The sequence below is a fragment of the Pagrus pagrus genome, assembly GCF_965226575.1.
Source record: "Pagrus pagrus genome assembly, chromosome: 19".
Classification (NCBI taxonomy): domain Eukaryota; kingdom Metazoa; phylum Chordata; class Actinopteri; order Spariformes; family Sparidae; genus Pagrus; species Pagrus pagrus.
The window spans coordinates 1,490,243-1,503,086 of record NC_140203.1 but is presented as its reverse complement, the minus strand read 5'-3'; the positions used below and the strand labels follow the sequence as shown (position 1 = coordinate 1,503,086).

General features: G+C 40.0%; 1 protein-coding gene across 1 annotated transcript in view; it reads right to left on the bottom strand.

Moving 5' to 3' along the window:
* ap3b1a (adaptor related protein complex 3 subunit beta 1a) overlaps positions 1-12,844 on the bottom strand; it is a 61,304-nt gene that overhangs the window by 47,377 nt on the left and 1,083 nt on the right. The window contains exons 2-5 of the mRNA XM_084382458.1: positions 5,846-5,921; positions 5,660-5,734; positions 1,473-1,568; positions 1,092-1,252 (exon numbers count right to left, since the gene is read on the bottom strand). Coding sequence (XP_084238584.1) covers positions 1,092-1,252; positions 1,473-1,568; positions 5,660-5,734; positions 5,846-5,921 — 408 coding nt within the window. The remainder of the gene's footprint in view (positions 1-1,091; positions 1,253-1,472; positions 1,569-5,659; positions 5,735-5,845; positions 5,922-12,844) is intronic.

The window sequence follows — 12,844 nt, the reverse complement described above, 5'->3', positions numbered from 1 at the left end:
ATTGGTAGAGGGGCTGCAAAGTAAATCAAAACATTAGCAAAATTGGGAAATCCAAATCACATAAGCGGATTTTATGTAGACAAATCATGGTGGGTCCAAAGTGATTGTTCTGTTTGTCCCTGTGTCAGAATTCAGACAGTTGGTTCCAGCTTCTAACAAGGTTTGTGAGCTAATAGTAGGACACCGCTGGTATCACGTGGTTTCTGTGTCGTCTTGGTAGTTGTCAGTTTCTGGAAGAAAAATGTAAAAATGGCTGAGTTCTACAGTATGAGCCCAGCATACTGTACTTAGCTATGCTTTTTGGGGTTTCCCTTTTGTTTTGTTTTTTATTGCTCTCGCAGGTCTCTTAGACAAGACTGACCTGGCCAAGAATGGCAGCAACACAGAGTTAACAACAGTAGATTAACAGAAAAGCCCACTCAAACAATCAGATAAAACATTTGCACACAGCAACGTTGGCTAGTGCAACAAACTGGTAACCACTTGAGGGGGAACAACAGCGTGTTGTGGAGTAACTGCGATGGAACGAAACACTTAGTGGCTGAATGTTTCAATAACACCTTTAAAATAGTTGAAATGTCTGGTCCATCTACAGATCTTGGTATCAAAGTCTGGTTCCCTTGGACTTGTAATCGAACAGCACTGACTGAGAGAATAATTGGCGTTACTCAAAAATGAAAATAATCCTAAATTGCAGATGCTTTTTTCTGCATTGTAGAAACTTTTTGACACCATTACATAATGAACACATTTCACACTCAGACAAGTTAGTGGTGCAAAATGATTAAAGAGCTTGATATAGTAATTGTGAAGTCTTGTAAAGAGCTCTACCACCTGAAATCAACCATTAACTCAAATATTCAACTGATCCACTCAGTTTTACTACTTTCCTCAGATTTAAGCACTCATTCATTCTTTGATCCACGTCAGGCTCAAAGACTCAGCTGATAAGAGTAAAACAGCTGCAGGGTAAAACCCCTTATATCAACATTACCCAACATTTATTGTGTTAACTGCTCAGCTCATTGTTCAGGAAAGAGGTGGTGACCAGAGCCAGTCGAGCTGCAGCGAGCAGCTGAACAGAACTGTACCTGTAGAGCTTCTGGATGGCGTGGGCCGACGTCTTCCTGACGTATGGGGACAGGTCAGCAGCAGCCTCCTTTATGGCCAGCATCATGATGGGGACGATTATAGGGACCCGGATGCTGGACAAAACCCTGAGTGCGCTGGCCCGGATGAACTGGTTTGGGTCCTGCCACAGAAATACAGATTGTTTCAGTGCTTGAGAGGATGTTTTCTGCTAATTATGATCACTGCGTCAGAAGCATCGAACAGAACATGGTTAGAGATTATTTACAACTTTTCCAGAGGAGCTTATGTACGACAGCAACACTAAAGTCATATTAACCACTGAAGCTTTCACCATGTTAGTAATAATGAACAGAGACAGACACCAGAGGTGGAGACGTTACCTTGAGGGCCCGCTGGAAGGTGCTGATGGACAGCAAAGCCAGGTCCTGCTGCTCCTCTGCATACCTCACCAGGTACACGTACACAAGCTTCTTCAGCTGCAGATGACAATAAAATCAAACAGAGATAAATTAAAAAAGCTCTAAAGAGTTTTGTTAATAATTAAACACGCAATATGTAATTTCTGCCACCAGGGGTCTCTCAATCAAAACAAAAAGACACGTAAGCAGTGTGGGATCATGGGAGTTCTTCTGCTGATGAAGATCTATCGGTGACTCAGACACAGACGAGGTAATGTTTTAAAGTTTTATTCACTCATTCGCCGTTTTCCTTCCTCGATCTCTGACTCTCCTGGAAGTTATAGCGACAGGCGACCGAATGAAACACACCGTTACCTCGAGGACACTTGTGGATTTCTCTGGTTTGAACATTGTTGGAAACATCTCAACAAAATATAGAACTAAGGTCAAGTCTTTTCACATTGAAGCAGGTTTAAATGAGTGTATTTACATCTAATAACAGGCTTGGTTCAGCCTCCTAAAGAGTAAAAGTCAAGAGTCTTTATCCTCAAATCTAAATTGTACATATATACTGTATATAAAAGTGTAACTGGGAAAAGTCAAGTTTACAAAATAAGAAATATGGCAAAGTGCAATATGCAAGACGCTGCAATTTTTGGTAAAGATAAAATGTTACCAGACAGCTTATAATGTACTGTAGTACTGTAGAGGTACTGTGTTGTGCATCGTTATCAGCTGTTTATTTACTCTGAGTGCATGTTTTCATGATGATTATTTAATTCTTGCTAAAAGAAAAGTATGATAATGGGATCATTTCATTTCAAATATCAAAAGATTTTTGGTTTACATGAGTGATTATATCAGTTAACAACCAGATTGTGTTAAAAATCAAATGTTTTACGAGGATTATATTTAAATTCAAGCATATTGCTAAAATTGAAAAAATAACAGTTAAAATTATCATTTTCCAAACTTTCAAGACTTTGTATGAAACCTGTAAAAGATTTTTTTTTTTTTAAACTTACAAAAGGAGTAAAATGAACAATAATGAATGGGAGGACAGGGAGAGTTTCCTTTTTTTCTCCAGGAAATTTGAGTTTATTATTTCAAGAGGTGGGAATAAAGTCGGTATAGAAAGTTTTCCTGTCTTGATATCATGAGCTGCAGACTCCATCCACTGTTGTTTCAGGCCGAGGACGAGGTTATGTGTTTTTGTTCATTTGAAAAAATGACCGTTGAAATATTTGCCGCCCCGCTGTCTTGTGTTTTGGCTTCCACACTTGTTCTTTTCTCGCAGGAAAGCCTGAGATAACATTTGTCTGACGAGTTCAACTGGAGGTCAAAGGTCGCTCCTCTGCTGATTCACAGCAAGGATTCAGAAGAAGAAAAAAAAAGAGGAATCGTCAAAGCTGATTTCTGCCTGTGAGGCTGCAGATTCATAAATAATGGAACTGGTGATGAAAAATGATGATTTACTTCAGGAAGTATTTATAATTTCATTTAACGACTGATCTGAGGTCGAGGTCAGAGGTAAGGTCACACTTTAGGTACAATCACAGAGAGCTTAATTAGTAATCAGAGCCGTGCTTTGTAATGCAGCGAGTATCGACCTGCAGCAGCGCGCCACAGTTCTCAATCATCGTTCTGGTCATTACTGCTGGAATTAACGGCATTACTCACTATAAAAAGGAGACACAACCCATCTGCCCTCCAGAATCTGGTTTCTATGACCACAAAGCACACGACTGATTTCACTCTGCACCGATAAAGAGGCGATTAAATGCTCTACAACTTCAACTCAGCATCAAATAAGATTCTTGGGTTTGTATTATTTCTCTTCTTGAACAATCTTTATCCATCTTCATAATCGATTATTCTGCCGATCATTTAGTCCATAAAATGTCCAAAAATCGTTAATGTCATAAACGACAAAGAGAAGCACAGCGCGTTTTGTAGTTTTGGTCGCAGTGTGTTTTGTTTTTCAATCGATTATCAGAATAGTTTGTCAGAACGATCAGTCGTTGCAGCTCTGCTCGTCACATGACTATGAACTGAAGGCAAACACACACACGTATGGTTTTTAAATGAGGTTCAGCAGTGATTAAAGAAAATTAAGAGCACCGATATGAAATCACGCAACACTGTCAATAACCTGCATGCACCTGTGCTGTTTTCTTTTTACTGGGGATCAATGGCAGCTCACAGCGATGAGCCGAGAAGGTGGGAGTGAGAGAAGAGGCCATTTTTTAGTGAGATGTACTGCAGGTGAGTAAAGCGTGGACGAAAAAAACGGGGAGAGAGAGAGAAGCTGGCACTACCTCAGCAGCTGGTGTGTGTGAGGTGGAGACAGGAGACGTGACTGTGGGCTCTCTTCTGCCAATTACATCCACCCACCTGCTCCCCTACCCTGCCACGAGCTGCTTCGGCTGCATGCCTCGCACACAGCGGCCGGCTTCAGGCCCCCCGCTCACATGCTGCCCCTCACGCTGCCTGATTATTCTGCTGCTGCTGATCAATATTCACACACAGGCTGTGAGCATGGGAACCCCTCTTGAGTTGTTGCTTAGTGTTTGGTCATTCACTGGAATAGTCTGTGCTCTTGGCTCGCACATTACAACATTAGGAGTAGTGTATTTACACAGGCCCGCAGTGTTTAACATTACCTTTATGCTGCTGCAATTACTTAAAACCTATTTTCTTCTATTGATTGATGAGGAAATGTACTTTTTATGTTTTCTCTGATGAAAAACAAGTAGGTCAGACCTGAACTAAGAATTAAAATGAACAATTTCGTCTGGTCACAGTTAGCAGACATTATCACAACTAGATTTACTTCTCATAAAAAGGACCGCTGCATAACATAATTAAGTATAATGTTGTAATGGGAAATAATAAGACTAAGACTGACATAGTTTAAGGAAAATAAGACTGCAAGCTAGGGCTTCACTATTCTCCAAATCCATGATTTCTGTCTCAACATTGTTTTCAGCTCTGCTCTGCCAGTGTTAGACTGGATTTATGAAGATTAACAGATCGTTGGTTTTACATTTACATTTTTAAACTTTTAGTATTTTACAGCAACAGCTTGACTCGATCCTGGTGTCTTTTTGTAGGTCAGACCAGCTCAAATAATATTTACTATAAATGAAGATATACCAGCCTTCAGTGATTCAACAACAAACTACAAAATAAAAAAAACTTTTGTTTGTTACAAAGTTCAGTTTCTCAAATCTGTCCCGAGTAAACCCTCTTTTCCAAACAAATCAATTACGGATCACTGAAAATAAAAAATGAACCCAACGCGCCGGCACCAGCCAGTTAATAGTCTTCATACACACAGGTGAAGTGTCTGGAGGTGCAGCTGCAGGCTAACGTGAAGCTAGCTGCGTCATCTTTGGAGTGACTAAAATTTAGAGTCAATGTGTCACACGACCTGAAAGTTATTGCAAAAGAAATTAAAAATATGTTTAAAAATAAAAATAAAACACTTAAATCCCCCAAAAAGAGGTGTGTCTCATTCAAACACTACAGGAAGACATTTTGACATCGACTTTGAGTCAGTGGGTCACATGACCCGGAAGCTATTGAACAAAACATATTAATAAAAAAGTAAAGGAAAGATACAACATATTTTTAATCCTATTTTTCTTTAACACTTAAGATTAATAACTGTAATATAATGATGGTGGAACGAAGTTTGTTTTAGTGCCGTACCACCAGACTCCAGAGTCTGTGAAACTTATTCTCGCCTTAAAAATAGTTTTAATTTTAAGACGACAATAACTACATAGAAATAGTCTTCTCACTGATGGTCTCTTTTGTCAGGCACCAGTGTTCAACTGAGACTGCTTCATAACCAGTTAAAAGTCCCTTGGTGTGTTTAATCTGGTAAAAATTGCACGAATGTCTTCTGATACGTGCACAAAAGATTTACGTACAGTATAAAATTACATCACTGGTGTATCACGGGGGACATAAGACATGTCACGGGTATGTCTTCGTACAAACTGAATTAAGGAAAAGCTTTCAACATGATCCTGCTATTGTTCTGTCTGAGGAAGTTCCTTCTGTAACGTCACGAGAGCCCACGTGTTGAGTCACACCACAATTAAATGAATCATAACAACCGACTGTAGTGGAGAGGACTTCTTTTTTTAATGATGTCGTACCTCGATGTTTTTACTCGCCACGTTCTTCACAACAGCAGGAAACAGCTCCGATGAATTCTTCCCTTTGGCAATCAGCTGAGAACAAATCAAACAATACGACAGTTTTATCCACCAGCAGCTGGGACACGACACACACAACAATGCTGTTAGTGATTTTAAAAACGTGGATTCCCATGATGCACTCACCCCGACGATCCTCTTCATGGCCTCCAGTTTGAGCGACTCCTTGTTGCTCTCCAGCATCTCTTTAAGGTCTTCATTTCTGAGGACGGACAGACAGGATCGTTATGTACTCTTATCATGGTCGACATTACAGAAGGCACAGTGAGCGCCGCTGGGACGACTTCACTAATCAGTTTCAACAGTTAGAGCTTGACCAAAGGTACTGTGAACGCTCTGTGTAAACCACATCTGTGTCGGCTTCACAGATTAGAGCGCACACATGTTGAGGCTCCTGTAGGCTAAACACTGTTTGATCTAAACGCTACACTGACAATACACCCAACCAGACAGCAAGAACATGATCCTTAATGCAACAGAAGCATCACACCGATTTCTGCTACAACTGCCCTGCACTCACATGACATGACGAAGCTCATTCCTTGGCTAATGCTAACAGACAACAGAGCAGTTTGTTTGCTCCACACAGAGGTAAACACACAGAGAGGTAACGACCAGATGGAAACATAACAGGAATGTAAGCGATGCAAACGTGTTGCTTTCTGGGAAATAAACAGAGAAATGTGTTTTAGCAATAGAAGCTGAGACTCCAGGGGTGGAAATGTTGGTCTATAAACGCTCCCAGACTAAAATATCTCAACAACTGTTGGGGAAAAGGCTGTGAAACTTCTTACAGAAAATTACGACTGCCAAACGGATAAATCTTAACATTATTCTGACCTATTTTTATTAGCTATGATAGCAGGAGCTCGGTGCATCACTCAACATCTACTTGAGGGATTTTGATGTGCAAATATTCATGTTTCCCAAATCTTCATGTTGACTGACTTTAGTGATCCTCTAACTTTTCTTCTGGAGACATCATCAGGTCAAATGTTACTGGAATGACCTGATCCCATCAGCCTCGAGCGGTGGTGTCAGGAGTCTCCAAATCCACAACAATCTTACTTTTGATTATAAAGGTAAGCTGCAACTTACGATCATTTCTATTGTTGACGTCAGCGGGATTTTTGAATAAGCTTTCGGTTAAATGCCTGAAATAAGATCTGGTTGACACAAGGTTATGATATTTTCATGTTTGTTCTGCGTCATCCACGGTTGGATTAAAAAGTCTCTGACTTGAAGTAAAGTGTGTTTCGTACAGCGCAGTAAGATGATTGGTGGTGACGTTGAAGTCATGCGACTGCGATGTAAATCGTTTACAGCCTAAAGTTAACTTTTTACCTCCGGCAGTGGCAATTACAGTTAAAAACATTCATGGAAGTGAAAGATTATCTTGCTGATAGATTTAGGCTTGAACATCAGGATAGCACACCTTCAGAGAAAACACTTTTCTAAACATGATTTTAACATTTATTATATCTAATTTTAAAGCAACAGTCACTGAAGAGACACCGTTTCAACTTTTTCAAAAGTTTCACATAATTTCTGTTGACATTGCACATGTGGGTTTCCAGCTGACCAACACACTGAGGAAACAATTCAATTAAAAAAACACAGTTTTGACAGTTTTTCACAGTTTCCCATCACCAGAGTGCTGTGGCTGATCTTACAGTACCCGTCTTTGTGTGTCTCCTTGGGGCTACTCTTTGTGAGTGTGAGGGCCTGTTCCTCCTGACTGAGCTCAGTCTTCAGAGACAGCTGTAAGTTCTCAGCAGACACCAGCGCCGTCCTCATGGCTCCCACCGCCTCCGAGCGCAGAGAAGATAAACCAACATCCATACCGAGTCCACTCAACAACCACTACACTTATTCTGTGTGTGTGTGTGTGTGAGTGTGTGTGTGTGTCTGTGTGTTAGCCGTCCACAACCCAAGCTGACTGTATTTCAAGTAGCTGAAGAGTGAAAGCGAGCAGTAGTAATTACTTTCCTTCAGGCTGTGTGCCCTGGCTTTATTTACAGTTAGTCTTCCCGTCTCGTTCATAACTGTCAAAGCTGGGAAGAGTGGAAAAACAGCTCAGGCTCCACTGGCTTTGTGCCTGTCATTCACTCCTTCTTCCTCTTCTCTCGGGCAAAAAAAAGTCACAAGATGCTCCGTCAGCTCGCTAATGACAGCTCATACTTCTGGTAGTAGTGCTGCTGCTCGCTGTGCTGCTGCTGTCGTCCACGCTCCTGCTGAAAGGACCTGCCGGTCAGCTGTCGTCCGCTCTCGTTAACTCGTCTCTTCTGTAAATTTTCCTTGTGGAAACGAGGCCGTCTCACCTGCCTTCAGGCTGTGTGTGTGTGTGAGTCTGTCTCTGTGTGACTGTGGTCACTTCCCTCTAGGGGAAAAAGGAGGGCCTTATCTACACTGGTGGGTAAACACTGGACTACTTTTCATCACCTCCACTGCACAATAATGGACTTTAGCTTGACACCACTGAGAGCACATTCACTGCCAACAGGACAGGCCCACATCAAAGATAACAGAACCGGGCTGAATGTCAGGAAATACCCTCGAAGATGTGAACGTTACAGGAGGAGTTTGGAGGGTGTACAATGTGCTTCCTACCCTCTCTGAGGCAGAACATGACTGATGTAAGCAACGACTCAGGTCACTTTAACAAGCTAATACATATTTCACACAGTCAGGATCTTGACGTGATCCAGGAAACTATTTTTCGCAGCTCAGTCCTAAAGCTTTTGGTTCTTGAATAACTATTGACTAACATTTCTGACTTAATCACAAACCTCAAGCCTTCAGTTGTTTTCATAATTTAATTCCATGTATGCAGCAGACAATTCAATAGCATTGTTTAAACCTGCACGAACTGATTTTTAGCCATGTGGAGGCAGCAGAAACAAGCTAATGCTTTTACTGGGAGGGACATTACGAAAAACGACAGGACGGAGCTAGCTGGTGAGCACGCAACACAATACATCACCATCTTTAAAGTATCGTCAGATTTCTTATTTATTTGCGTTCTGTTTATAATTTAAATCCGTAGATATCGCACCTTTAAGGTGGCACGGCAGGACTAAACTTATTTAAAATTAAATGTGAAGTAAGTAAGTAGTTTAAGTAGTCAATTATTAGGTTAAGTTAATATCACTGGATCAGAAACACTTTACTCTCAATCACAAAATAAAATATCTGCGTCACTTCTGTTTCCTTCTGAGCTTTTCATATCTTTGTCCTTCCATCACTGCTGAGATTTATGATAATATCATTTATCCATGTCAGGCTCCTAATGAATATTTATCACAAATGTACCACATGTGCATCCATCTCATTTAATGCCATGCTGGAACATTTTTGATTTGATGATCATTATTTCAGCTCCGGATTTCAGCACAATTTTTGGGGGATTTCAACAAACAAGATTTTGATGATCTTAGAAGAATTGATTTGTTTATGCACAGACAGAGTTATTGTCAGCTGCTACATGTACACACAGGTCTGTACTTTATGTACGTTATGTATGTATTATCTTGATTTATTTTATCACTCTTCTTCTTATTATATTATTATGAAGGTGGCCAAGGCAGTTCCTCTTTATCTTTTGTGTCTCCTACTGTATGTTAATGCCAATGTAAAGCACTTTGTGACTTTGGTTTGTGAAAAGCACAATTCAAATAAATGTATAATTATTATATATCATATAAAACTCTTTAATTCAAGTGAAGTATGAAGGACAGACTGACTGCAGAGACGAGCCAGCAGTTACAGTTCCTCAACTCACAGGAGCACGGCGACGTTATACTGTAATATTTACAGTATTAATGTGGTAAGTTGTTCTCAGAGTAAAATAAGGTCCCAGAACACTGTTTGAAGCTAGAAAGGTGGCAGGGTCCGCCACATATAAACAAAGTAAAACAGTATAAACTGTGTTGTCCTTTAAGGTCAGTTTGTTTGTTCAGTTTAGTCAGTAATCAAGACAAAGACAAGAGATCTCTCTCTGCTCATTAACATTTCTTCAACAAAACCACGGACTGCTCCTTTAAATGGTTCGAGTACATTTATAACAAAGTCCAGTTTCTCTGATTCCAGCGTCTCAAATGTGAATATTTTCTGGTTTCTTTCCTCCTCTGTGACAACAAACTGAACATATTTGGGCTGTGGACAAAGCGAGACATTATCTTCAGGCATTTCTCACCATTTTCTTACATTTTTTTAGACCAAACAACTAATCAAATAATAGAGAAAATCAGATATGAAGCAAACAAATAAATCAACAATGAAAGTGACTGTTAGTCGCAGCCCTTCTGTTACATACAACCAGAGCAGTGAGCCCCAGTGAAACCCATCTTTAGTCACGGATAATAAGCCTGTAAGACGACAGAACGCTGTAGGAATGTGACAAACACTCAATAAATTCAAATAACGAAAGCGACTGAAACAGCTTTAATTCACAAATATGTAGCCGAGGAGACACGGATACTTCAGGATGCACAGGCCGCAGCATTGTGAATTGTGTGGGGCAGAGGAGCAGACAGAAGCATCATTCATGCCGCTGTGTTCTCACTCTGGTCTTCCAGCTTGGCTTAGAGGTAGACAAACATATGACCTAGACTAGCCTAACTGGGTAGATGATCATGTGAGACAGCTTAGAGGTTCACTTTAGCATGCTAAGCAACATTTAACGGTTTGGCAAAAGAAAGGCTTCGAACTGAGAATCGTAACAGACAAAATCCTGCAGCAGAGAAAACTCCAGACAGACCGAGAAGCTGCAGGGTCAATGGGCAGGACAGATGTGAGGGGTTTTAGTTACGACATTTCTAGATAAAATGTCTACTAAGGTCTTAAAGTCTGTCTGAGCAGCTCATATCTGGATCTGCTCTGGTGTGTACTTCACATTCCCACTCAGGAAGCATCAAACTGGAGCAGCTCAGCAGCAGGAACACTGAGTTTACAAGTAAATTACTAAATGTAAAGGACGGATATACTGATGACTGGCTGCCCTCTAGTGGCAGATTTCTGGGATGAAACTCTGACCACAATCCAGTTTCAGTTTTATACACTGGAAGACTGATTAGACATGGTTTTGACAAGTTAATGTAGAAGCTAGCTGTGGTGTGATGTTAGCATAGCACAGCAACAACAGAAACGAGACTGCTGTCACTAAATGTCTCATGTCTTCAAACTCTAAATATGTAAATCCAACTTCAGATCACTCTCCTCACTCAGACATGATGACGAAACACAGACTCAGTTGGTAAAGTATGTAAAACAGCTGCAGATAAATTCAAACAGGTCGCACAGTTTAAGTTCCTACGAGTTCAACTCCTCGTCTAAGACAAAGCTCAGGGTGCAAACTAACATTTATACTTAAAATTGATCCTTTAATCTCAACTGTTTTGTTTGATGGATCAACAATTAATCGATTAGTTGTCAACTATTAAATTACACAGCAACTATTTTTGATAAACAACAAAAAAAAAAGGTAAAAATTATCTGACGTCAGTTTGTTAAATGTGAATATTTTCTGGTTCCTTCCTCCTCTATCAGTAAACTGAATATCTTTGGGTTGTGGACAAAACAAGACGTTTGAGGAAGTCATCTTGGGCACTTTTCACCATTTTCTGATATTTCATAGACCAATGCAGCCCTAAAAGTATCGGCTGGTTATTCATCTCTGTGTATAAGTGGTGATACTGAACATTAATAAACCGCTGGTAACAAGCAGAAACCTGATTACAGCTCCACAACAGTATTCTGTGCATATTGCAGTTAATGGAGGTTATAATACATTTAGACTGCTGTATTCGTCTTTTATTGGAAAATCAGCAGCTGCACTCTTCAGTCACTTCCACAAATCACTCCTCCAAACCAAAGACTTGCAACTTCCTCCTGGTGCGAGCCACAAAGACACTTTAAACTTTATTTGAGTATGGACAGTTATAAAAAATTATGATTAGGGACTAGTTAATCACTGAATGCACATGTCCTCTTACTGAACACTTAAGTCTTCGTCTTTTAACAAAGATGCATCGAATGCAATTTTCGATTCAGATTTTCTTCTTATAAGTATGATTAACAGCATACACAAAGATTTTTGTAACCTTTTTGATTAAGGAAAATTCAATCGTAAGTTTGTAATAAAACACCGACTTTATATAACTAATAAAAACAACACTTTCTATGCTGACGTGTTGGAAAAGCAGAGCACAGCTCTCTGCATGGTGCAGGGAGAAGGTTAAAAAAAGTGTACAGAGGTCAAAACTCCTGCAACACTTGTATACAGAACAATAAAGTTGTTCTACTTGTTGCCGTCTCTGCCAGGACTCCCTTGTAAAAGAGGTTTTTTAACCTCGATGGGAAAATCTCCTGGTGAAATAAAGGTTAAATAAATAAAAAATACTAAAGTTACAGCATTTAGAGGAACTTCGTGCAAGATAAGCTCATCAGAAGTTTATATATGATCTAATTTAACTAGAAAATCACATTGACGTTATTACTATTCATATTATTATTATTAATCGAGGGTGAGTAAGTAATGTTTTGCAGTCGTCTCCTCACTTTCCTGTTCTGGCTTGTGACTGCAGTCTGCTGAGGCATGCAGAGGTCAGTGGGATCCACCTGCAGGCCGACATGTTATTATCATTTCCATATGGTTTGGACACGACTGCTCATTTTGTGCAGGTTTAACACTGATGTGCTGCAGGAGGGTTCTGGTAATCGGCTGTTTTTTAACATGTCTGGGTTTGAAAGTAATTTCAATGTGAATATTTGGATTTACTGAAATTTGACCTCTGAAAAATGGAAACAGCAGTCTGACTCGCTAAAATAGTCCATCTCGCATTCTTTTCCAGGTTTTTGAGACAGAGTTAGTGAATTTAAACATCAAAATTAAAACAAATACTACAGTGTTTGGATCACACCGACACCAGAATATTTCAGGGTTTAGTTGAGCCATTCGCAGCAGATCAAACCTCTTAAAACAGCTCGGTGGGATTCATATCACGCTGATAAATTATCGGCCTGGTATTGAGAAATTCACATTATCGGCTACTTATTGATGTGGCTGTAGTTCTATCTGATAAATAGAGGCGATAATATGAAGCCAAATTGCTTTCATCGACTTAT